At 49.5% G+C, this 25,140-nt stretch overlaps 1 protein-coding gene across 1 annotated transcript in view; it reads right to left on the bottom strand.

Moving 5' to 3' along the window:
- Nucleotides 1–25,140, bottom strand: part of LOC130356502 (amine oxidase [flavin-containing] A-like) — a 108,033-nt gene that overhangs the window by 69,002 nt on the left and 13,891 nt on the right. Inside the window, exon 2 of the mRNA XM_056558165.1 lies at nt 3,639–3,733. Coding sequence (XP_056414140.1) covers nt 3,639–3,733 — 95 coding nt within the window. The remainder of the gene's footprint in view (nt 1–3,638; nt 3,734–25,140) is intronic.

Genomic DNA, 25,140 nt, shown 5'->3' with positions numbered 1-25,140 from the left:
AGATGTTGCAAAACTACAAATCCCAGCATGCCCAAACAGCAAACAGCTGTCTGGGCATGCTGGGAGTTGTAGTTTTGCAACATCTGGAGGGCTACAGTTTAGAGACCACTGTATAGTGGTCTTAAACTGTTGCCCTCCAGATGTTGCTAGGCAACTCACCGGCTTCCGTAGGATCCAGGGAGCAACATCGTAGTCCTCTGCTGCCACCGATCCACGCCGCTGATCGTCGCCTCCGCCGTGGTAAGTGGACTTCGGCGCCGGTCCCCTTCGGTTTCCCCGTTCTGCGCAGCCTATTGTGGGTGGGTAGACTGGGGAAACCGAAAGTTAACCCCCCCCCCCCCCGCTCCGATCTGCTACTGGTCATTGCTTATAGACCCCTGCCACCTCACTCCTATCCCTTCAGGGTGATTGTGGGTGTCTTGGACAACCCCGATTCCCCTTATTTTCCGGGTCAACATAGACCCGTATGAATCCGGAATCGCGCAAATCACCGGTGTGAATTCACCAGCGATTTGCGGCGATCGCCAACATGGGGGGGGGGGGGGGGGGGTCTGATGTAGTGCTGGGCGGTATACTGATATGAACCGGATACCGTTTTTTTTTCTCCCACGGTATGGATTTTTGCCCATACCGCTATACAGGTCGGGCCCCTCCCCCACCCTCCGGATGAATTATAGAGCCCAGCGCGGCACCCTCACTTGTCCCGGTGTTCTTCTCTGGCCCGATTCCGAGAGCGAGCACGATCAATCCCCACCACTAGCGGGATCCATGTGCCCACTAGCGGTGTCACAAGAATGCCTCCCGCGAGCGCTACCATCACCGTTAGCTGCGCGCAAAGCTTTTAAATCTGTTCCCGTACCCTGACAGCTGACAGGGACGGGGAACAGAGCCGCGCTCGGCATCCTTGTGACACCGCTAGTGGGCACAGGGACCCCGCTAGCGGTGATGGTAACGCTGGCGGGGGGCACATTTGACACCGCTAGTGGTCACAGGGACCCCGCTAGCAGTGATGGTAGCGCTCGCGGGGGGCACATTTGACACCAATAGTGGGCACAGGGACCCCACTCGCGGGGTGGGGGGGACAGGCGGTAATACCGCGACACAGCGATAATAAAAAAAAATACTGTGATATTAATTATAGGCCATACCGCCCAACACTAGTCTGATTAGCCCCCTGGGTATTTGTGTGGGGTGCCTGCTGATCGATATCAGCAGTCACCCCGGTCCGGTCCCTGCCCGGCGTGCGTCAGGGACCGAAATTCCCACGGACGTACGCGTACGTCCTTGGTCCTTAACTACCAGGGAGCTTAGACGTACACGTACGTCCATGATCTTTAAGGGGTTAAACGTGTTTAGGGGCTTATTTCATTGCCGGTTTGAGTAGAACCGAACTCGCGATTTTCTAAAAGTTCGCTCAACACCCAAAAACCTTGTGAAGCAGTGAATATTCGCCTTCCCCAATTCTCTGCTGATGCTGTTCTGATGATGCCTGGTCTCCGCTGCTCTACTCTTCTTCCTTGTTCTTGTGACAGTTTATTTGGGCAAGAAACCCCCACTCAGCCTGGTAAAAATGTCAAAGGAAACAGGAAAAAGAGAAGAACAGGAAGGACCAGGTGCCGTCAGAATAGCAGCAGCTTGGGATTGGAGTGAAAATGCTGTCTTTTTATGCTAACCCCAATATAACCAGGTTAATATCTCTGGACTGTCCCTTTTTAATCCTCAATCTCATACCTAGTGAGGAGTGGATGATTAGTCTGAAAATAAAGGAGCTGCAGATTTCAGGGTATAAAAGGATTGTGCATGTTAAATGTCAACATATCTTCTGATTCCATGTGCATGCAAAAGATAAGCTGCTGCCAGACACCTTTTATTGCAATCTCAGTACTGAACTAAAAATGTGCACATACTTAGCCAAGAGTACAATTTATAAAAGAGCCTGGAGACAGCTGGTCAGAGCTCCATCCTTTAAAGCTTTATGCCAATAGATGATTAAGGAGAATGAGTATACTTAAAGGGTTTTTGGGCTAATACAATTGATGGTCTTTACTCAACATAGCCAACAATCACTAATCTGCAGGGTGACAACCCCTGGCCCTACTCTGATCAGCTGTTTAGTGCTCACAGTACAAAGTGAGGAGCTGAGCTGCAGTAATGTAGTGTGACCACTGTACAGTGTATGCAACCCCAATCACTGTGTAGTGCAGGCGATAATAAGCTGATTGGCGATTAAAGGCCTATCCTGAGGAAAGTCTATCAATCATATTAGCCCGGAAACCCCCTTTAGAGGGGTTTTGACACATGGACACAAGGATAGGAGATAAGTGTCTGATCAATGGGGGTCTAACTGCTGGGATTTAACACAATTTTAAGACTCCAGTGTGAAGGGAGGGGCAGTCCAGTATGAGCACTGTCATTCTATTCAGACAGAAGCTTTGGGGGTCCTTTTCTCGAGATCGCCAGGGTGTCCCAGTAGTCATGATATGGAATAAGTGCCCATAACTTCTTGAATACACCATATATAATGCAAATAAAATATAGAAACAATTCCTCCTGAGAGGCAGCCTTTACGAAAACTTGCTTATATTGCTTCTATGAATAAAATGAGACTAACTACACGGCATGGCAGATTGTCTCAGATAATACATAGCTATTTCTCAAATTGTTTATCCTAGTAAAGCTGGTGGTTGGTCCAAACATATTTCTTTCATACAGAATGAAGCAGGTTGCAGAAGGAAATCAGCCAAGTGATAACAAATCTGTTATCTATGTGCTGCATGAATATCTGAATGTGAGAATGTATCCTAATCTAATCTTACTGAACAAATGTTCCAAGTGCCATTGAGGTGATACCGGTTAAATCTGCACAGTTCTCTGGAGTTCTAAGATATAGTACAATACATTTTTATACATTTCCATTTGAATTTTGAAGGTTGCTGAATTGAATATTCTGTAATGTGCAAGTGGATGTATTGCGGAGCAATATATTTCCAAATACTTTTGCTAACCAGTCAAACTAGTCACAAAAAACATGGGTGGTGCATCACAACTGGTATTTTATGTACTTAAATCTCTGCTTATCCAGTCCAGTGTACATTGACTGTTAATCACTGAGTAGGACCACCCACTGGACTCCTAAACCCAGGATGGAAATAAATAAAATGCAAGTTATTGCAATTTTTTTCTCACAACCCTTTAGATAAGGCAACTTACTAATTGCGACTTGATAGAGACAAAAGACAGGACAGCACTCACCATCCAACATAGATTTAACAATCATCTCAGAGGTACAGGCAGATGCGGCAGTGGGGGAACAGGCCGTTTCATGCTCTTTGCGCTTCTTCAAGCCGTGAAACAGCCTGTTCCGGTCCTGTCCCCTGCCTTCCACACCTTTACCTCCGAGATGATTGAATAAATTTACGTTGGATGGTGAGTACTGTCCTGTCTTTTGTCTCTATCGAGTCATACTTCTACTTAGTGGACATCGCACCTCTGGCACAAACTATAGATCAGGCGACCCTGTTTTGCAGCTCCTTTACCTGGGATTTCAGTGCCCTAGTCCTGCAAGTGCCGGGCCATCCCTTCTCCTTATTTGAAAATGTACTAATTGCACTAAGACAATTGCTGAATGACATACTTACTCTAATAGTATGAGTTCTGCCTCCAACTCTGTCTCTTGCCTCAAGCACCACAACATTCAGTCCTGATTCCACAAGTAGCTTTGCAGCTGTGAGACCTAAAATGGTTTCCACAGAGTTATTAAAAATATAACACACTGTGCATAAAAACACTAATGACAGAATATAAGACAGGATTTCATTTATTTAGATGGAGTACATGAAATACTGCTAATAGAATTGCGTGATCAGTGCAACACAGGCGGTTTGTTCCTGTTAGCGTACTGTCAGTCCTGGCACACATAGCAGCCGGTTGTCTCTTCTGGCTTAGCTTGCTCCCCGTAATGTGGCCCAGGCTTCCTCTCTTCTCCTCCTGTCATCTTTCTATTTTACAGCTGCAATCCCTGGCCTGACCCATAGGGTGTGTTCACTCTCCCAGCTACAATACTTACATGATTGCCTTGGCTGGGTTCACACGGAAGAATTTCTGCACTGAATTCTGCATGGAATTCTACATGGAAATTCTGCATTAATTTATAGCCAATGCATTTCAAAGTTATTCCGCTGTTCCATTCACACAGCAGAATTTCTGCTACAGAATTTCCTCTGCAGGAATTTCTTTGAAGTGAATTGGCTATAAATTCATGCAGAAATTCTGTGCAGAATTCCGTGCAGAATTTCTGCAGTGTGAACGCGTGTGGCTATAAATTCATGCAGAATTCCATGCATAATTCAGTGCAGAAATTCTGCCACGTGAACACGGCTTTAGGCCGGTTTCACATGGCAGAATTTCGGCACTGAATTTTGCATGAAAATGGGGGAGATTTATCAAAACTTGTGTACAAAAAGAGTAGTGCAGTTGCCCATAGCTACCAATCAGATCGCTTCTTTCATTTTTCAGAGGCCTTTTCAAAAATGAAATAAGCGATCTGATTGGTTGCTATGGGAAACTCAGCAACTTTTCCTCTGGACAGGTTTTGATACATTTTCCCCAATGATTGAGGTGCGTATGTACAACTTTTTCCTCCATTACAATGTGAGAATCGGGACCCCTTCTCGAGATGGCACAAAGTCTCAGTAGTCCCACAATCTGAAACGTATCCTCTATTCCGTGGATTAAAAAAGTGTTTAAAGTTGGAATATCCCCTTAACTGTTGAATATAAAAATTTCCTGAATAGACCTGATATCTCACAGGAAAACTCATTTTAATGCATACTTAATAAAAGTTCTGTATGATAGTAGTCAAGTCCCTATCTGCTAGAAATATTACATTGATGAATGGGGCAGTTATGAACAGGCTGACTATTGCCCTGTTTAACCCCTTAACGACAATGGACGTAAATGGCGCACCATGACGTACATTTATGCTCTTTAATGACCGCAAGCAACCAGACCGGTGCTCGTGTTATTGCACGGCAGGTCTCTTTCAGCAGCCTGGGACCCGCCGGTAATGGCGGAAATCAGCGATCGAGCTGATGTCCGCCATTAACCCCTCAAATGCCGTGATCAATACTGACCACGGTATCTGCGGCAGTGCGGCACTTAAAATGGATAATCGGATCGCCCGCAGTGCTGCTGCGGGGATCCGATCTTTTAGCATGGCAGCCGGAGGTCAGCTCATCTGTTTCCGGCTATCTCCTGCGGTCTTCTGCTCTGGTCTGAGATCGAGCTGACCAGAGCAGAAGATCGCCGATAAAACTGATCAATGCTATGCCTTATGCATATCAGGGATGTGGAATTCCTATCGCCCGACGCCCGGGACAAGCAGTTTTGGGCGCCGGGCAGGTGAATTTGTCCGGCCCTTAGCCCGGCTTCGGGCAAGCAGGGCCAGACCTGACAAGTCGCCCGGACCTCTGCAGTCTGTATGGAGCGGGCTCCCGACTCCTGCCGCTCCATACTCTGCAGCCCCCGGCTGTAAAAACCTGTGTCCTCCGAAGCAGAGCAGGGGAGATGAGAAGCTGTGTATTTGTCTTCTCTCCCCTGCTCTGCAGACGTGCGGGGGGAGATGAGGGGGGCGTGGCTTCTTGCTCCCCATGCAGATCTGCGTCCTCTGCCTTCACTCCCCCCAGCTGTAGCTTCGGAGAGCTGAGGGGAGGAGGCACGTCTGCACGGGGAGATGCATGCGGCGCTCACAGGGGAGTATGGAGCGGGCTCCGGACTCGTGCCCGCTCCATACTCTGCAGCCCCCGGGGGGCGCCGCTAATAGCCAGCATGCGGCTATGTAAAAAAAAAATTAAAAAAATGTGAAAAATCCGCTCCCCCAATAAAAATGTAAATTGTCCCTTTTTTCTATTTTACCCCCAAAAAGATTAAACAAAAATTAATAAACATATTTTGGTATTGCCGCATGCCTAAATGTCCGAACTATCAAAATATAATGTTAATTATACCGTGTGGGGAACGGCGTAAATGTAAAAAAAAAAATCCAAAATTGGTGCTTTTTTGTCACATTTTATTCCAAAAGTAATTAATGAAAAGTGATTGAAAAGTAAAATATAATCAAAAGTGATACCAATAAAAACCACGGATCACGGCGCAAAAAATGAGCCCCCATAACACCCCGTATACGGAAAAATTTGAAAGTTTTAGGTGGTCAAAATAGGGCAATTCTAAACATACTAATTTTGTTAAAATAGTGTGAGATTTTTTTAAAAGTGGTACAAAAATCAGGTGTGTGGAAATTTTATAAAAAAAACTACTTGTCCACGGGACTAAAATGGAGCAAAATGTACTTGTCCCTCATGACGATCCACTTGCCCAGGCCAATTTTTGCTTTTACGCTCTCTTTTTTTCCTCCTCGCCCTATAATAGCCATAACTACCTGCTATAATGATACCTTTTAATTTTTCAATAACATATTCTCTAAACCAAAAAATAGGTGGTGAAATTGAAATAGTAAAAGATAATTTTGCAGATATGGTGGTTTTCTTTTCTACGCCATTTACCTTGTGGTTGAGATAACATGTTATTTTGATACTTTAGGGTGCCTGATTAGAGCAATACCAGATTTGTATAGTTTATACAAAAAAAAAAAAATAATTCTGAACTTTTTTTAATTTTAATTGCCATTTTTTGACCCCTGTAGCTTTATTTTTTTCCCACATACCAGGCTGTATGAGGGCTCATTTTTTGCGCCATAATCTGTTTTTTGTATCGGTACCATTTTGGATATTATAAAAATTGCAATTCTGTGTTTTGCAATTTTTTTTTTTAATTTACCACACAGGATACATAATGTTATATTTTAATAGGTCGTACAATTGCGCACGAAGCGATAACAAATATGTTTATTTTTATTATGTTTGCATGTTTTTATATAGGAAAAGGGGGTGATTTGAACTTTTAACATGGAAGGGTTAATGTGTGTTTTTTTAACCCCTTAAGAACGCAGGACGTAAATGTACGTCCTGGTGAGGTGGTACTTAACGCACCAGGACGTACATTTACGTCCTAAGCATAACCGCGGGCATCGGAGCGATGCCCGTGTCATGCACGGCTGATCCCGGCTGCTGATCGCAGCCAGGGACCCGCCGGCAATGGCCGACGCTCGCGATTTCGCGGGCGTCTGCCATTAACCCCTCAGGTGCCGGGATATACAGATACAGATCCCGGCATCTGAGGGCGTTCGCGATTTAAATGAACGATCGGTTCGCCCGCAGCGCTGCTGCGGGGATCCGATCATTCATAACGCCGCACGGAGGTCCCCTCTCCTTCCTCCGTGCGGCTCCCGGCGTCTCCTGCTCTGGTCTGTGATCGAGCAGACCAGAGCAGGAGATGACCGATAATACTGATCTGTTCTATGTCCTATACATAGAACAGATCAGTATTAGCAATCATGGTATTGCTATGAATAGTCCCCTATGGGGACTATTCAAGTGTAAAAAAAAGTGTAAAAAAATGTAAAAGTTAAAGTAAAAAAAAAGTGAAAAATCTCCTCCCCAATAAAAAAGTAAAACTTCCGTTTTTTCCTATTTTACCCCCAAAAAGCGTAAAAAACATTTTTTATAGACATATTTGGTATCGCCGCGTGCGTAAATGTCCGAACTATTAAAATAAAATGTTAATGATCCCGTACGGTGAACGGCGTGAACGAAAAAAAATTAAAAAAGTCCAAAATTCCTACTTTTTTAATATATTTTATTTAAAAAAAAATTATAAAAAGTGTATTAAAAGTTTTTTATATGCAAATGTGGTATCAAAAGAAAGTACAGATCATGGCGCAAAAAATGAGCCCTCATACCGCCACTTATACGGAAAAATAAAAAAGTTAGAGGTCATCAAAATAAAGGGATTATAAACGTACTAATTTGGTTAAAAAGTTTGTGATTTTTTTTAAGCGCAACAATAATATAAAAGTATATAATAATGGGTATCATTTTAATCGTATTGACCCTAAGAATAAAGAACACACGTCATTTTTACCATAAATTGTACGGCGTGAAAACAAAACCTTCCAAAATTAGCAAAATTGCGTTTTTCGTTTTAATTTCCCCACAAAAATAGTGTTTTTTTGGTTGCGCCATACATTTTATGATATAATGAGTGATGTCATTACAAAGGACAACTGGTCACGCAAAAAATAAGCCCTCATACTAGTCTGTGGATGAAAATATAAAAGAGTTATGATTTTTAGAAGGCGAGGAGGAAAAAATGAAAACGTAAAAATTTACGTCTACTTAAAGGAGTAGTCCAGTGGTGATTCAGTGGTTTACAACTTATCCCCTATCTTAAGGATAGGGGATAAGTTGCAGATCGCGGGGGGTCCGACCCCTGGGGCCCCCCGCGATCTCCTGTACGGAGCCCCGACAGCCCGCGGGAAGGGGGCGTGTCGACCTCCGCACGAAGCGGCGGCCGACACGCCCCCTCAATACAACTCTATGGCAGAGCCGAAGCGCTGCCTTCGGCAATCTCCGGCTCTGCCATTGAGATGTATTGAGGGGGCGTGTCGGCCGCCGCCTCGTGCGGGGGTCGACACCCGCTATCTCGGCGGAGAGCCGGGGCCCCGTACAGAGAGATCGCAGGGGGCCCCAGCGGTCGGACCCCCCGCAAACTCAAACTTATCCCCTATCCTTAGGATAGGGGATAAGTTTTTCACCACTGGACTACCCCTTTAAGGCCAAAATGGGCTGAGTCCTTAAGGGGTTAAACTTTTATTAAAACTTTTTTTTAACACTTTATTAGACTTCTAAGGGTGCATTCCCACACGGCGTATTTTGCTGCGTATTTTCCTACCCATTGACTTCAACAGGGAAAATAAAATACGCAGCAGCAAATACGCAGCAAATACGCCGTGTGAGAACGTACCCTTTCATTAGATTCCTCATACAGATGAATAGAGTTCTATTGAGCTCAATTGATCTGTGTGCTCTGTGATCCATTGATAGAGCCTGGTCCAGCCAGGATCTATCAATGACAGAGCCGCGGGACAGCAGGGAACAGAGGCAAGTCCTGCGACTACCTCCATAGTGGATCATCCCCTCACAATCGCGCTGCGGGGGGGGGGGGTGATCCACCCCCCACTAGCCCACCAGGGAGCATTCACATGTCCCTTTAGACGCCGCTGTCTAAAGGGTTAATAGCGATCGCCGCATGCTGGCTATTAGCGGCGGCTCACGGCTACTAAGAACAGCCGGGGGCTGTAGAGTATGGAGCGGGCAGGAGTCCGGAGCCCGCTCCATACACCCCTCTGAGCGCCACATGCTAGTTATTATGGGCGGTATGAAACTTGCGCCTTGTGCAGATGTGCGACCGCTCCTCCCCTCAGCACTCCGAAGCAAGAGCTGGGGGAAGCGAAGGCAGAGGACGCAGGTCTGCACGGGGAGCAAGAAGCCATGCCTCCTCATCTCCCCCTCGCACGTCTAAGAAGGCAGAGCAGGGGAGAGACAGCTTCTCATCTCCCCCTGCTCTGCTTCGGAGGAAGCAAGTTTCCACAGCCGTAGGCTGCAGAGTATGGAGCGGGTACGAGTCGGGTGCCCACTCCATACAGTCTGCAGAGCGCCGCAGCGCTTGTCAGGTCTGGCCCTGCTTGCCCGAAGCCGGGCTAAGCGCCGGAAAAATTCACCTGCCCGGGGCCCGAAACTGCATGTCCTGGGCGTTGGGCGATAGGAATTCCACATCCCTGATAATAGAAAAGCTTATAACATGGGTATCATTTTAATCGTATTGACCCACAGAATAAGGAAAACATGTCATTGTAACCGTAAAAAGTACAGCGTGAAGACAAAACCTTCCAACATTTCATATATTGCAGTTTTCTTTTCAATTTCCCCACATAAATAATATATATTGGGTTGTGCCGTACATTTTATGGTAAAATGAGTGATGTCATTACAAAGTAAAATTGATGATGCAAAAAACAAGCCATATGGGTCTGTGTATGAAAATATAAAAGAGTTATGATTTTTAGAAGGTAAGGAGGAAAAAATGAAAATGCAAAAACAAATTTCCTAGTCCTTAAGGCCAAAATGGCCCTGGTCCTTAAGGTGTTAAAGAGCACAGGGACCATAAATCTGGTACATCTATAACTTTGTCAAAAATTGTGGGTGCAGCCCAAGAAAAGAAAAAATGTAAAAAATGTTTACCCAGGTAAGCTTGACACATACATTTGCTTTTTTTTTTAAACCAAAACAGGAATAAGTACAATAGAAAATCACCCCTACACTCTGTAAAGGAGTAGTCCAGTGGTGATTCAGTGGTGAGCAACTTATCCCCTATCCTAAGGATAGGGGATAAGTTGCAGATCGCGGGGGGTCCGACCGTTGGGGCCCCCCGAGATCTCCTGTATGGAGCCCCGACATCCGGCGGGAAGGGGGCGTGTCGACCTCCGCACGAGGCGGCGGCCGACACGCCCCCTCAATACAACTCTATGGCAGAGCCGAAGCGCTGCCTTCGGCAATCTCCGGCTCTGCCATAGAGATGTATTGAGGGGGCGTGTCGGCCGCCGCTTCGTGCGGGGGTCGACACCCGCTATCTCGGCGGAGAGCCGGGGCCCCGTACAGAGAGATCGCAGGGGGCCCCAGCGGTCGGACCCCCCGCAATCTCAAACTTATCCCCTATCCTTAGGATAGGGGATAAGTTTTTCAACACTGGACTACCCCTTTAATGGTGTATTCAAACGTACAATATTCTGAGCAGATTTGATGCGCAGGATTTTCTGCTGCAGATTTCAATGTTAACTAAATGACTGAACACAGCATCAAATCTGCGCAGGATACTGTATGTGTGAATACACCCTCAATGTGTAGCAGGGTTTAAAGGGGTATTCCAGGCAAAACGTTTTTTTATATCAACTGGCTCCGGAAAGTTAAACAGATTAGTAAATTACTTCTATTAAAAAATCTTAATCCTTCCAATAGTTATTAGCTTCTGAAATTTTCTGTCTAACTGCTCAATGATGATGTCACGTCCCGGGAGCTGTGCATGATGGGAGAATATCCCCATAGGAACTGCACAGCTCCCAGGACGTGAGTCATCAGAGAGCAGTTAGACAGAAAACAACTCAACTTCAGAAGCTAATAACTATTGGAAGGATTAAGATTTTTTAATAGAAGTAATTTACAAATCTGTTTAACTTTCCGGAGCCAGTTGATATATAAAAAAAAGTTTTGGCCTGGAATACCCCTTGAACCCCACATTCAGTCCATACATCAAATGCAAATATATTTCTTTATAGTAATGAATATTCATAAAGCAGCAGATAACTGTAAAATATTAATAATGCATTGCATTCTACTACTTGTATGAAAGGCCTTTGAAATGTTTATTTTTAGTTTATATTTACTGCAAGCATACTTGTATGAGAAGAAAAAAAATAAAAATAAAGTCACACTAAACAAGATTATTAGGGATGCACTGAAATTTCCGCCATCGCAAAGGGGTTGGGGGCTGGGGGGGGGGGGGGTTTGGCTTAACCCATTGAGGACACAGGGCGTAAAGGTACACCCTGAGTCCCGCCGCAGCTATGATGCGAGCGCAGGATCTGTGCTCCTTTCATAGACCGTGGGTCCCGGATGCTTTCAGCAGCCAGGGACCCGCCAGTAATGGCGGACATCAGCGATCGTGCTGATGTTAGCCATTAACCCCTCAGGTGCTGTTATCATTATTGATCACTGTATCTGTGGCGGTTCTGGTGACTGATCCGATCGCCAGCGGCCTGTGGTGGATGTAGATCACAGATAACACTGATCAGTGCTATGCCTATGTATCTGCAATTTAAAGATAGCAATATACAAAAAATTAAAGGTGTATTCCAGGCAAAAACTTTTTTATATATATCAACTATATATCATCCGGAAAGTTAAACAGATTTGTAAATTACTTCTATTGAAAAATCTTAATCCTTCCAATAGTTATTAGCTTCTGAAGTTTTCTGTCTGCTCAATGATGATGTCACGTCCCCGGAGCTGTGCATAATGGGAAAATATCCCCATAGGAGCTGCACAGCTCCTGGGACGGGAGTCATCAGAAAGCAGTTAGACAGAAAACAGCAACTCAACTTCAGAAGCTAATAACTATTGGAAGGATTAAGATTTTTTAATAGATTAATTTACAAATCTGTACGGAGCCAGTTGATATATAAAAAAAAGTTTTGGCCTGGAATACCCCTTTAACCCCTTAAGGACGCAGGACGTAACTGTACGTCCTGGTGCGGTGGTACTTAAAGCACCAGTACGTACATTTACGTCATGTACATAACCGCGGGCATCGGAGCGATGCCCGTGTCATGAGCGGCTGATCCCGGCTGCTGATCGCAGCCAGGGACCCGCCGGCAATGGCCGACACCCGCGATCTCGCAGGCGTCCACCATTAACCCCTCAGATGCCGGGATCAATACAGATCCCGGCATCTGCGGCAGTACGCGATTTCCATGAATGATCTGATCACCCGCAGCGCTGCTGCGGGGATCCGATCATTCAGAACACCGCACGGAGGTCCCCTCACCTGCCTCTGTCCAGCTCCCGGCATCTTCTGCTCTGGTCTGAGATCGAGCAGACCAGAGCAGAAGATAACCGATAACACTGATCTGTTCTATGTCCTATACATAGAACAGATCAGTATTAGCAATCATGGTATTGCTATGAATAGTCCCCTATGGGGACTATTCAAGTGAAAAAAAAAAATCCCCTCCCCCAATAAAAAAGTAAAACATCCGTTTTTTTCCTATTTTACCCCCAAAAAGCGTAAAAATTTTTTTTATAGACATATTTGGTATCGCCGCATGCGTAAATGTCCGAACTATTAAAATAAAATGTTAATGATTCTGTACGGTGAACGGCGTGATCGTTAAAAAAAAAAATCCAAAATTGCTACTTTTTTAATACCTTTTATTTAAAAAAATTATAAAAAATGTATTAAAAGTTGTTACGCCTAGCGCTCCGGGTCCCCGCTCCTCCCCGGAGCGCTCACGGCGTCTCTCTCCCTGCAGCGCCCCGGTCGGTCCCGCTGACCGGGAGCGCTGCACTGACATGGCTGTCGGGGATGCGATTCGCACAGTGGGACGCGCCCGCTCGCGAATCGCATCCCAAGTCACTTACCCGTCCCGGTCCCCTGCTGTCATGTGCTGGCGCGCGCGGCTCCGCTCTCTAGGGCGCGCGCGCGCCAGCTCTCTGAGACTTAAAGGGCCAGTGCACCAATGATTGGTGCCTGGCCCAATTAGCTTAATTGGCTTCCACCTGCTCCCTGGCTATATCTGATCACTTCCCCTGCACTCCCTTGCCGGATCTTGTTGCCTTGTGCCAGTGAAAGCGTTTAGTGTTGTCCAAGCCTGTGTTACCTGAACTCTTGCTATCCATCTTGACTACGAACCTTGCCGCCTGCCCCGACCTTCTGCTACGTCTGACCTTGCCTCTGCCTAGTCCTTCTGTCCCACGCCTTCTCAGCAGTCAGCGAGGTTGAGCCGTTGCTAGTGGATACGACCTGGTTGCTACTGCCGCAGCAAGACCATCCCGCTTTGCGGCGGGCTCTGGTGAACACCAGTAGCCTCTTAGAACCGGTCCACCAGCACGGTCCACGCCAATCCCTCGCTGACACAGTGGATCCACAACCTGTAAGCCGAATCGGGACAGTAGATCCGGCCATGGATCCCGCTGAGGTGCCGCTGCCAAGTCTCGCTGACCTTACCACGGTGGTCGCTCAGCAATCGCAGCAAATTGCCCAACAAGGACAGCAGCTGTCGCAAATGACCGCCACGTTACAGCAACTTCTGCCTCTGCTACAGCAGCAACAATCTCCTCCGCCAGCTCCTGCACCTCCTCCGCAGCGAGTGGCCGCTCCTAGCCTCCGCTTGTCCCTGCCGGACAAATTTGATGGGGACTCTAGACTCTGCCGTGGATTTTTGTCTCAATGTTCCTGTTACGCCGAGCGCTCCGGGTCCCCGCTCCTCCCCGGAGCGCTCGCTTCACTCCCTCCGCTGCAGCGCTCCGGTCACGTCCTCTGACCCGGGGCGCTGCGATCCTGCTGCCAGCCGGGATGCGATTCGCGATGCGGGTAGCGCCCGCTCGCGATGCGCACCCCGGCTCCCCTACCTGACTCGCTCCCCGTCTGTTCTGTCCCGGCGCGCGCGGCCCCGCTCCCTAGGGCGCGCGCGCGCCGGGTCTCTGCGATTTAAAGGGCCACTGCGCCGCTGATTGGCGCAGTGGTTCCAATTAGGGTTTTCACCTGTGCACTTCCCTATATTACCTCACTTCCCTTGCACTCCCTTGCCGGATCTTGTTGCCTTAGTGCCAGTGAAAGCGTTCCTTGTGTGTTCCTTGCCTGTGTTTCCAGACCTTCTGCCGTTGCCCCTGACTACGATCCTTGCTGCCTGCCCCGACCTTCTGCTACGTCCGACCTTGCTTCTGCCTACTCCCTTGTACCGCGCCTATCTTCAGCAGCCAGAGAGGTGAGCCGTTGCTAGTGGATACGACCTGGTCACTACCGCCGCAGCAAGACCATCCCGCTTTGCGGCGGGCTCTGGTGAAAACCAGTAGTGGCTTAGAACCGGTCCACTAGCACGGTCCACGCCAATCCCTCTCTGGCACAGAGGGTCCACTACCTGCCAGCCGGCATCGTGACAGTAGATCCGGCCATGGATCCCGCTGAAGTTCCTCTGCCAGTTGTCGCTGACCTCACCACGGTGGTCGCCCAGCAGTCACAACAGATAGCGCAACAAGGCCAACAGCTGTCTCAACTGACCGTTATGCTACAACAGTTGCTACCACAGCTTCAGCAGTCATCTCCTCCGCCAGCTCCTGCACCTCCTCCGCAGCGAGTGGCCGCTCCTGGGATACGCTTATCCTTGCCGGATAAATTTGATGGGGACTCTAAGTTTTGCCGTGGCTTTCTTTCCCAATGTTCCCTGCATCTGGAGATGATGTCGGACCTGTTTCCCACTGAAAGGTCTAAGGTGGCTTTCGTAGTCAGTCTTCTGTCCGGAAAAGCCCTGTCATGGGCCACACCGCTCTGGGACCGCAATGACCCCGTCACTGCCTCTGTACACTCCTTCTTCTCGGAAATCCGAAGTGTCTTTGAGGAACCTGCCCGAGCCTCTTCTGCTGAGACTGCCCTGTTGAACCTGGTCCAGGGTAATTCTTCCGTTGGCGAGTATGCCGTACAATTCCTTCTGAATTGTCCTGGAATAATGAGGCCCTCTGCGCGACCTTCAAAAAAGGCCTATCCAGCAACATTAAAGATGTTCTGGCCGCACGAGAAATTCCTGCTAATCTACATGAACTTATTCACCTAGCCACTCGAATTGACATGCGTTTTTCTGAAAGGCGTCAGGAACTCCGCCAAGATATGGACTCTGTTCGCACGAGGCGTTTCGTCTCCTCGGCTCCTCTCTCCTCTGGTCCCCTGCAATCTGTTCCTGTGCCTCCCGCCGTGGAGGCTATGCAGGTCGACCGGTCTCGCCTGACACCTCAAGAGAGGACACGACGCCGTATGGAGAACCTCTGCCTGTACTGTGCTAGTACCGAACACTTCCTGAGGGATTGTCCTATCCGTCCTCCCCGCCTGGAAAGACGTACGCTGACTCCGCACAAAGGTGAGACAGTCCTTGATGTCTACTCTGCTTCTCCACGTCTTACTGTGCCTGTGCGGATGTCTGCCTCTGCCTTCTCCTTCTCTACAGTGGCCTTCTTGGACTCTGGATCTGCAGGAAATTTTATTTTGGCCTCTCTCGTCAACAGGTTCAACATCCCAGTGACCAGTCTCGCCAGACCCCTCTACATCAATTGTGTAAATAATGAAAGATTGGACTGTACCATACGTTTCCGCACGGAGCCCCTTCTTATGAGCATCGGATCTCATCATGAGAGGATTGAACTTTTGGTCCTCCCCAATTGCACCTCGGAGATTCTCCTTGGACTTCCCTGGCTTCAACTTCATTCCCCAACCCTGGATTGGTCCACTGGGGAGATCAAGAGTTGGGGGTCCTCTTGTTCCAAGAACTGTCTAAAACCGGTTCCCAGTAACCCTTGCCGTAACTCTGTGGTTCCTCCAGTAACCGGTCTCCCTAAGGCCTATATGGATTTCGCGGATGTTTTCTGCAAAAAACAAGCTGAGACTCTACCTCCTCACAGGCCTTATGATTGCCCTATCGACCTCCTCCCGGGTACTACTCCACCCCGGGGCAGAATTTATCCTCTCTCTGCCCCAGAGACTCTTGCCATGTCCGAATACGTCCAGGAGAATCTAAAAAAGGGCTTTATCCGTAAATCCTCCTCTCCTGCCGGAGCCGGATTTTTCTTTGTGTCCAAAAAAGATGGCTCCCTACGTCCTTGCATTGACTACCGCGGTCTTAATAAAATCACGGTTAAGAACCGCTACCCCTTACCCCTCATCTCTGAACTCTTTGATCGCCTCCAAGGTGCCCACATCTTCACTAAATTGGACTTAAGAGGCGCCTATAACCTCATCCGCATCAGAGAGGGGGACGAGTGGAAAACGGCATTTAACACCAGAGATGGACACTTTGAGTATCTGGTCATGCCCTTTGGACTGTGCAATGCCCCTGCCGTCTTCCAAGACTTTGTCAATGAAATTTTTCGTGATCTGTTATACTCCTGTGTTGTGGTATATCTGGACGATATCCTAATTTTTTCTGCCAATCTAGAAGAACACCGCCAGCATGTCCGTATGGTTCTTCAGAGACTTCGTGACAACCAACTCTATGCCAAAATTGAGAAATGTCTGTTTGAATGCCAATCTCTTCCTTTTCTAGGATATTTGGTCTCTGGCCAGGGACTACAGATGGATCCAGACAAACTCTCTGCCGTCTTAAATTGGCCACGCCCCTCCGGACTCCGTGCTATCCAACGCTTTTTGGGGTTCGCCAATTATTACAGGCAATTTATTCCACATTTTTCTACCATTGTGGCTCCTATCGTGGCTTTAACCAAGAAAAATGCTGATCCCAAGTCCTGGCCTCCTCAAGCAGAAGACTCCTTTAAACGACTCAAGTCTGCCTTTTCTTCGGCTCCCGTGCTCTCCAGACCTGACCCTTCCAAACCCTTCCTATTGGAGGTTGATGCCTCCTCAGTAGGAGCTGGAGCTGTTCTTCTACAAAAAAATCCTTCCGGGCATGCTGTCACTTGTGGTTTTTTCTCTAGGACCTTCTCTCCTGCGGAGAGGAACTACTCCATCGGGGATCGAGAGCTTCTAGCCATTAAATTAGCACTTGAGGAATGGAGGCATCTGCTGGAGGGATCAAGATTTCCTGTTATTATCTACACCGACCACAAGAACCTCTCCTACCTCCAGTCGGCCCAACGGCTGAATCCTCGCCAGGCCCGGTGGTCTCTGTTCTTTGCCCGATTTAATTTTGAGATTCACTTTCGTCCTGCCGATAAGAACATTAGGGCCGATGCTCTCTCTCGTTCCTCGGATGCCTCAGAAGTTGATCTCCCTCCGCAACACATCATTCCACCTGACTGCCTGATCTCCACTTCTCCTGCCTCCATCAGGCAGACTCCTCCAGGAAAGACCTTTGTTTCTCCACGCCAACGCCTCGGAATCCTCAAATGGGGTCACTCCTCCCATCTCGCAGGTCATGCGGGCATCAAGAAATCTGTGCAACTCATCTCCCGCTTCTATTGGTGGCCGACTCTGGAGACGGATGTTGGGGACTTTGTGCGAGCCTGCACTATCTGTGCCCGGGATAAAACTCCTCGCCAGAAGCCCGCTGGTTTTCTTCATCCTCTGCCTGTCCCCGAACAGCCTTGGTCTCTGATTGGTATGGATTTTATTACTGATTTACCCCCTTCCCGTGGCAACACCGTTATTTGGGTGGTCGTTGATCGATTCTCCAAAATGGCACATTTCATCCCTCTTCCTGGTCTTCCTTCTGCGCCTCAGTTGGCTAAACAATTTTTTGTACACATTTTTCGTCTTCACGGGTTGCCTACGCAGATTGTCTCGGATAGAGGGGTCCAATTCGTGTCTAAATTCTGGAGGGCTCTCTGTAAACAACTCAAGATTAAATTAAATTTTTCCTCTGCATATCATCCCCAGTCCAATGGACAAGTAGAAAGAATTAACCAGATCCTGGGTGATTATTTGCGACATTTTGTTTCCTCCCGCCAGGATGACTGGGCAGATCTCCTTCCATGGGCCGAATTTTCGTATAACTTCAGGGTCTCTGAATCTTCCTCCAAATCCCCATTTTTCGTGGTGTACGGCCGTCACCCTCTTCCCCCCCTCCCTACCCCCTTGCCCTCTGGTCTGCCCGCTGTGGATGAAATTTCTCGTGACCTTTCCATTATATGGAGAGAGACCCAAAATTCTCTCTTACAGGCTTCTTCACGCATGAAGAGGTTCGCGGATAAGAAAAGAAGAGCTCCCCCCGTTTTTTCCCCTGGAGACAAGGTATGGCTCTCCGCTAAATATGTCCGCTTCCGTGTCCCTAGCTACAAGTTGGGACCACGCTATCTTGGTCCTTTCAAAATTTTGTGTCAAATTAATCCTGTCTCTTATAAACTTCTTCTTCCTCCTTCTCTTCGTATCCCTAATGCCTTTCACGTCTCTCTTCTCAAACCACTCATCCTCAACCGTTTTTCTCCCAAATCTGTTCCTCCCACTCCTGTTTCCGGCTCCTCGGACGTCTTCTCGGTCAAGGAAATTTTGGCTGCCAAAAAGGTCAGAGGGAAAAATTTTTTTTTAGTAGACTGGGAGGGTTGTGGTCCTGAAGAGAGATCCTGGGAACCTGAGGACAACATCCTTGACAAAAGTCTGCTCCTCAGGTTCTCAGGCTCCAAGAAGAGGGGGAGACCCAAGGGGGGGGGTACTGTTACGCCGAGCGCTCCGGGTCCCCGCTCCTCCCCGGAGCGCTCGCTTCACTCCCTCCGCTGCAGCGCTCCGGTCACGTCCTCTGACCCGGGGCGCTGCGATCCTGCTGCCAGCCGGGATGCGATTCGCGATGCGGGTAGCGCCCGCTCGCGATGCGCACCCCGGCTCCCCTACCTGACTCGCTCCCCGTCTGTTCTGTCCCGGCGCGCGCGGCCCCGCTCCCTAGGGCGCGCGCGCGCCGGGTCTCTGCGATTTAAAGGGCCACTGCGCCGCTGATTGGCGCAGTGGTTCCAATTAGGGTTTTCACCTGTGCACTTCCCTATATTACCTCACTTCCCTTGCACTCCCTTGCCGGATCTTGTTGCCTTAGTGCCAGTGAAAGCGTTCCTTGTGTGTTCCTTGCCTGTGTTTCCAGACCTTCTGCCGTTGCCCCTGACTACGATCCTTGCTGCCTGCCCCGACCTTCTGCTACGTCCGACCTTGCTTCTGCCTACTCCCTTGTACCGCGCCTATCTTCAGCAGCCAGAGAGGTGAGCCGTTGCTAGTGGATACGACCTGGTCACTACCGCCGCAGCAAGACCATCCCGCTTTGCGGCGGGCTCTGGTGAAAACCAGTAGTGGCTTAGAACCGGTCCACTAGCACGGTCCACGCCAATCCCTCTCTGGCACAGAGGGTCCACTACCTGCCAGCCGGCATCGTGACAGTTCCCTGCATATGGAGATGTTGTCGGACTCGTTTCCTACAGAACGGTCTAAGGTGGCATTCGTAGTGAGCCTTCTTTCAGGAAAGGCCTTGTCTTGGGCCACACCGCTCTGGGACCGCAATGATCCTGCCACAGCCACCGTCCAGTCCTTCTTCGCTGAAGTCCGGAGTGTCTTCGAGGAACCAGCCCGAGCTTCTTCTGCCGAGACTGCCCTGCTGAACCTGGTCCAGGGTAATTCTTCAGTGGGCGAGTACGCCATCCAATTTCGTACTCTTGCTTCTGAATTATCATGGAATAATGAGGCTCTCTGCGCGACCTTTAAAAAAGGCCTATCCAGTAGCATCAAGGATGTGCTGGCCGCACGAGAGATTCCTGCCAACCTGCAAGAACTCATCCATTTGGCCACCCGCATTGACATGCGTTTTTCTGAGAGACATCAGGAGCTCCGCCAGGAAAAAGACTTAGATCTCTGGGCACCTCTCCCACAGCATCCTTTGCAGTCTACGCCTGGGCCTCCCGCCGAGGAGGCCATGCAAGTGGATCGGTCTCGCCTGACCCAGGAAGAGAGGAATCGCCGTAGGGAAGAAAATCTTTGTCTGTACTGTGCCAGTACCGAGCATTTCTTGGTGGATTGCCCTATTCGTCCTCCACGTCTGGGAAACGCACGCACGCACCCAGCTCACGTGGGTGTGGCGTCTCTTGGTTCAAAGTCTGCTTCTCCACGTCTCACGGTGCCCGTGCGGATTTCTCCTTCAGCCAACTCCTCCCTCTCAGCCGTGGCCTGCTTGGACTCTGGTGCCTCTGGGAATTTTATTTTGGAGTCTTTGGTGAATAAATTCTGCATCCCGGTGACCCGTCTCGTCAAGCCGCTCTACATTTCCGCGGTCAACGGAGTCAGATTGGATTGCACCGTGCGTTACCGCACAAAACCCCTCTTAATGTGCATTGGACCCCACCACGAAAGGATTGAGTTCTTCGTCCTTCCCAACTGTACCTCTGAGGTCCTCCTCGGTCTGCCATGGCTCCGGCTTCATTCTCCCACCCTTGACTGGACCACCGGGGAGATTAAGAACTGGGACTCTGCTTGCCACAAGAGATGCCTCTCCCCCCCCTCCCAGTCCCGTCAGGCAAGCCTCAGTGCCTCCTCATGGCCCCCGTCCTTGTGTCACCCTGCCCCGTGCCAAGCTTCACCTTCTGCCCTCCCTCCCCATTCCCACTCCTGCTGTACTGCCTGCCTTTGAGGAAACCCTCCATTCACTCCCAGTGTCCTCGTCCCAGGTAAAGCAGTTGTCGGACAAAAAAAGGGGGAGACCTAAGGGGGGGGTACTGTTACGCCTAGCGCTCCGGGTCCCCGCTCCTCCCCGGAGCGCTCACGGCGTCTCTCTCCCTGCAGCGCCCCGGTCGGTCCCGCTGACCGGGAGCGCTGCACTGACATGGCTGTCGGGGATGCGATTCGCACAGCGGGACGCGCCCGCTCGCGAATCGCATCCCAAGTCACTTACCCGTCCCGGTCCCCTGCTGTCATGTGCTGGCGCGCGCGGCTCCGCTCTCTAGGGCGCGCGCGCGCCAGCTCTCTGAGACTTAAAGGGCCAGTGCACCAATGATTGGTGCCTGGCCCAATTAGCTTAATTGGCTTCCACCTGCTCCCTGGCTATATCTGATCACTTCCCCTGCACTCCCTTGCCGGATCTTGTTGCCTTGTGCCAGTGAAAGCGTTTAGTGTTGTCCAAGCCTGTGTTACCTGAACTCTTGCTATCCATCTTGACTACGAACCTTGCCGCCTGCCCCGACCTTCTGCTACGTCTGACCTTGCCTCTGCCTAGTCCTTCTGTCCCACGCCTTCTCAGCAGTCAGCGAGGTTGAGCCGTTGCTAGTGGATACGACCTGGTTGCTACTGCCGCAGCAAGACCATCCCGCTTTGCGGCGGGCTCTGGTGAACACCAGTAGCCTCTTAGAACCGGTCCACCAGCACGGTCCACGCCAATCCCTCGCTGACACAGTGGATCCACAACCTGTAAGCCGAATCGGGACAGTAGATCCGGCCATGGATCCCGCTGAGGTGCCGCTGCCAAGTCTCGCTGACCTTACCACGGTGGTCGCTCAGCAATCGCAGCAAATTGCCCAACAAGGACAGCAGCTGTCGCAAATGACCGCCACGTTACAGCAACTTCTGCCTCTGCTACAGCAGCAACAATCTCCTCCGCCAGCTCCTGCACCTCCTCCGCAGCGAGTGGCCGCTCCTAGCCTCCGCTTGTCCCTGCCGGACAAATTTGATGGGGACTCTAGACTCTGCCGTGGATTTTTGTCTCAATGTTCCCTGCATATGGAGATGTTGTCGGACTCGTTTCCTACAGAACGGTCTAAGGTGGCATTCGTAGTGAGCCTTCTTTCAGGAAAGGCCTTGTCTTGGGCCACACCGCTCTGGGACCGCAATGATCCTGCCACAGCCACCGTCCAGTCCTTCTTCGCTGAAGTCCGGAGTGTCTTCGAGGAACCAGCCCGAGCTTCTTCTGCCGAGACTGCCCTGCTGAACCTGGTCCAGGGTAATTCTTCAGTGGGCGAGTACGCCATCCAATTTCGTACTCTTGCTTCTGAATTATCATGGAATAATGAGGCTCTCTGCGCGACCTTTAAAAAAGGCCTATCCAGTAGCATCAAGGATGTGCTGGCCGCACGAGAGATTCCTGCCAACCTGCAAGAACTCATCCATTTGGCCACCCGCATTGACATGCGTTTTTCTGAGAGACATCAGGAGCTCCGCCAGGAAAAAGACTTAGATCTCTGGGCACCTCTCCCACAGCATCCTTTGCAGTCTACGCCTGGGCCTCCCGCCGAGGAGGCCATGCAAGTGGATCGGTCTCGCCTGACCCAGGAAGAGAGGAATCGCCGTAGGGAAGAAAATCTTTGTCTGTACTGTGCCAGTACCGAGCATTTCTTGGTGGATTGCCCTATTCGTCCTCCACGTCTGGGAAACGCACGCACGCACCCAGCTCACGTGGGTGTGGCGTCTCTTGGTTCAAAGTCTGCTTCTCCACGTCTCACGGTGCCCGTGCGGATTTCTCCTTCAGCCAACTCCTCCCTCTCAGCCGTGGCCTGCTTGGACTCTGGTGCCTCTGGGAATTTTATTTTGGAGTCTTTGGTGAATAAATTCTGCATCCCGGTGACCCGTCTCGTCAAGCCGCTCTACATTTCCGCGGTCAACGGAGTCAGATTGGATTGCACCGTGCGTTACCGCACAAAACCCCTCTTAATGTGCATTGGACCCCACCACGAAAGGATTGAGTTCTTCGTCCTTCCCAACTGTACCTCTGAGGTCCTCCTCGGTCTGCCATGGCTCCGGCTTCATTCTCCCACCCTTGACTGGACCACCGGGGAGATTAAGAACTGGGACTCTGCTTGCCACAAGAGATGCCTCTCCCCCCCCTCCCAGTCCCGTCAGGCAAGCCTCAGTGCCTCCTCATGGCCCCCGTCCTTGTGTCACCCTGCCCCGTGCCAAGCTTCACCTTCTGCCCTCCCTCCCCATTCCCACTCCTGCTGTACTGCCTGCCTTTGAGGAAACCCTCCATTCACTCCCGGTGTCCTCGTCCCAGGTAAAGCAGTTGTCGGACAAAAAAAGGGGGAGACCTAAGGGGGGGGGTACTGTTACGCCTAGCGCTCCGGGTCCCCACTCCTCCCCGGAGCGCTCACGGCGTCTCTCTCCCTGCAGCGCCCCGGTCGGTCCCGCTGACCGGGAGCGCTGCACTGACATGGCTGTCGGGGATGCGATTCGCACAGCGGGACGCGCCCGCTCGCGAATCGCATCCCAAGTCACTTACCCGTCCCGGTCCCCTGCTGTCATGTGCTGGCGCGCGCGGCTCCGCTCTCTAGGGCGCGCGCGCGCCAGCTCTCTGAGACTTAAAGGGCCAGTGCACCAATGATTGGTGCCTGGCGCAATTAGCTTAATTGGCTTCCACCTGCTCCCTGGCTATATCTGATCACTTCCCCTGCACTCCCTTGCCGGATCTTGTTGCCTTGTGCCAGTGAAAGCGTTTAGTGTTGTCCAAGCCTGTGTTACCTGAACTCTTGCTATCCATCTTGACTACGAACCTTGCCGCCTGCCCCGACCTTCTGCTACGTCTGACCTTGCCTCTGCCTAGTCCTTCTGTCCCACGCCTTCTCAGCAGTCAGCGAGGTTGAGCCGTTGCTAGTGGATACGACCTGGTTGCTACTGCCGCAGCAAGACCATCCCGCTTTGCGGCGGGCTCTGGTGAACACCAGTAGCCTCTTAGAACCGGTCCACCAGCACGGTCCACGCCAATCCCTCGCTGACACAGTGGATCCACAACCTGTAAGCCGAATCGGGACAAAAGTTTTTTATATGCAAATATGGTGTAAAAAAAAAAGTACAGATCATGGCACAAAAAATGAGCCCTCATACCGCCGCTTATACGGAAAAATGAAAAAGTTATAGGTCATCAAAATAAAGGGATTATAAACGTACTAATTTGGTTAAAAAGTTTGTGATTTTTTTAAGCACAACAATAATATAAAAGTACATAATAATGGGTATCATTTTAATCGTATTGACCCTCAGAATAAAGAACACACGTCATTTTTACCGTAAATTGTACGGCGTGAAAACGAAACCTTCCAAAATTAGCAAAGTCGCGTTTTTCTTTTTAATTTCCCCACAAAAATTGTGTTTTTTGGTTGCGCCATACATTTTATGATATAATGAGTGATGTCATTACAAAGAACAACTGGTCATGCAAAAAACAAGCCCTCATACTAGTCTGGCAATGAAAATATAAAAGAGTTATGATTTTTAGAAGGCGAGGAGGAAAAAACGAAAATGTAAAAATTAAATTGTCCTTAAGGCCAAAGGCTGCCTGTAGAGTGATACCTAGACGCTTGACTGGTTCAAGAAGGTGCACCTTATTCATAGCATGGAGGAAAGTGTGGCTGAATCAGCTGGTAACTGAGCGGTCTCTTGTCTGTTGGTTCCCTTGGTCGCAATTTGATGGCTCCCCTGAGTACCGTGTGCTTTCCCTCTTGGCCTAATTGTGCGACTCTTGCCTTTGCTCTCCCCCCCCCCCCCCCCCATGGCCCTATCCTGTTCTTTCCACCCTCCCTAAGTGGCACTGGTGGTGGTCCCCCTCCTTCCTCCCCTCTTCTTTTCTCAGTTTTTTTGTTCCCTCTCTGTGCTCTATTTCCTTTTGATTTATTTCCCGGATACCTCTTCCTTTCTCCTACGTTTAAGTGTTTGGCCGTTTTCCTTTTTCTTGGCCTCCTTTTTGATTTCTGTTGATACAATTGTTACTAGTGGGGCGTAATGTAATCGGGTCCCTTCCCCCTAGGAAGTGCCCCCTGTATAGTCAAACCTGCAGACTGAAAGGATTTGATGTGTACTAACCCCATGACTTTATTGTCTAACTTATTTACCCGAGATTGTGTATTACTGCTGTATTCATATTGCTTATTCCTTTCAAGCTCTGATCCATACTCCCACCCAACCCTTTTTTATTTCCTGTACACCCCTTTTATTTTTCCTTTAATAAAGTTTTTTTGAATATGAAAT

The sequence above is a fragment of the Hyla sarda genome, chromosome 2 (assembly GCF_029499605.1).
Source record: "Hyla sarda isolate aHylSar1 chromosome 2, aHylSar1.hap1, whole genome shotgun sequence".
In the NCBI taxonomy this organism is placed as follows: domain Eukaryota; kingdom Metazoa; phylum Chordata; class Amphibia; order Anura; family Hylidae; genus Hyla; species Hyla sarda.
The sequence above is the reverse complement of the archived record's forward strand: the minus strand, read 5'-3'. Positions and strand labels throughout refer to the sequence as shown.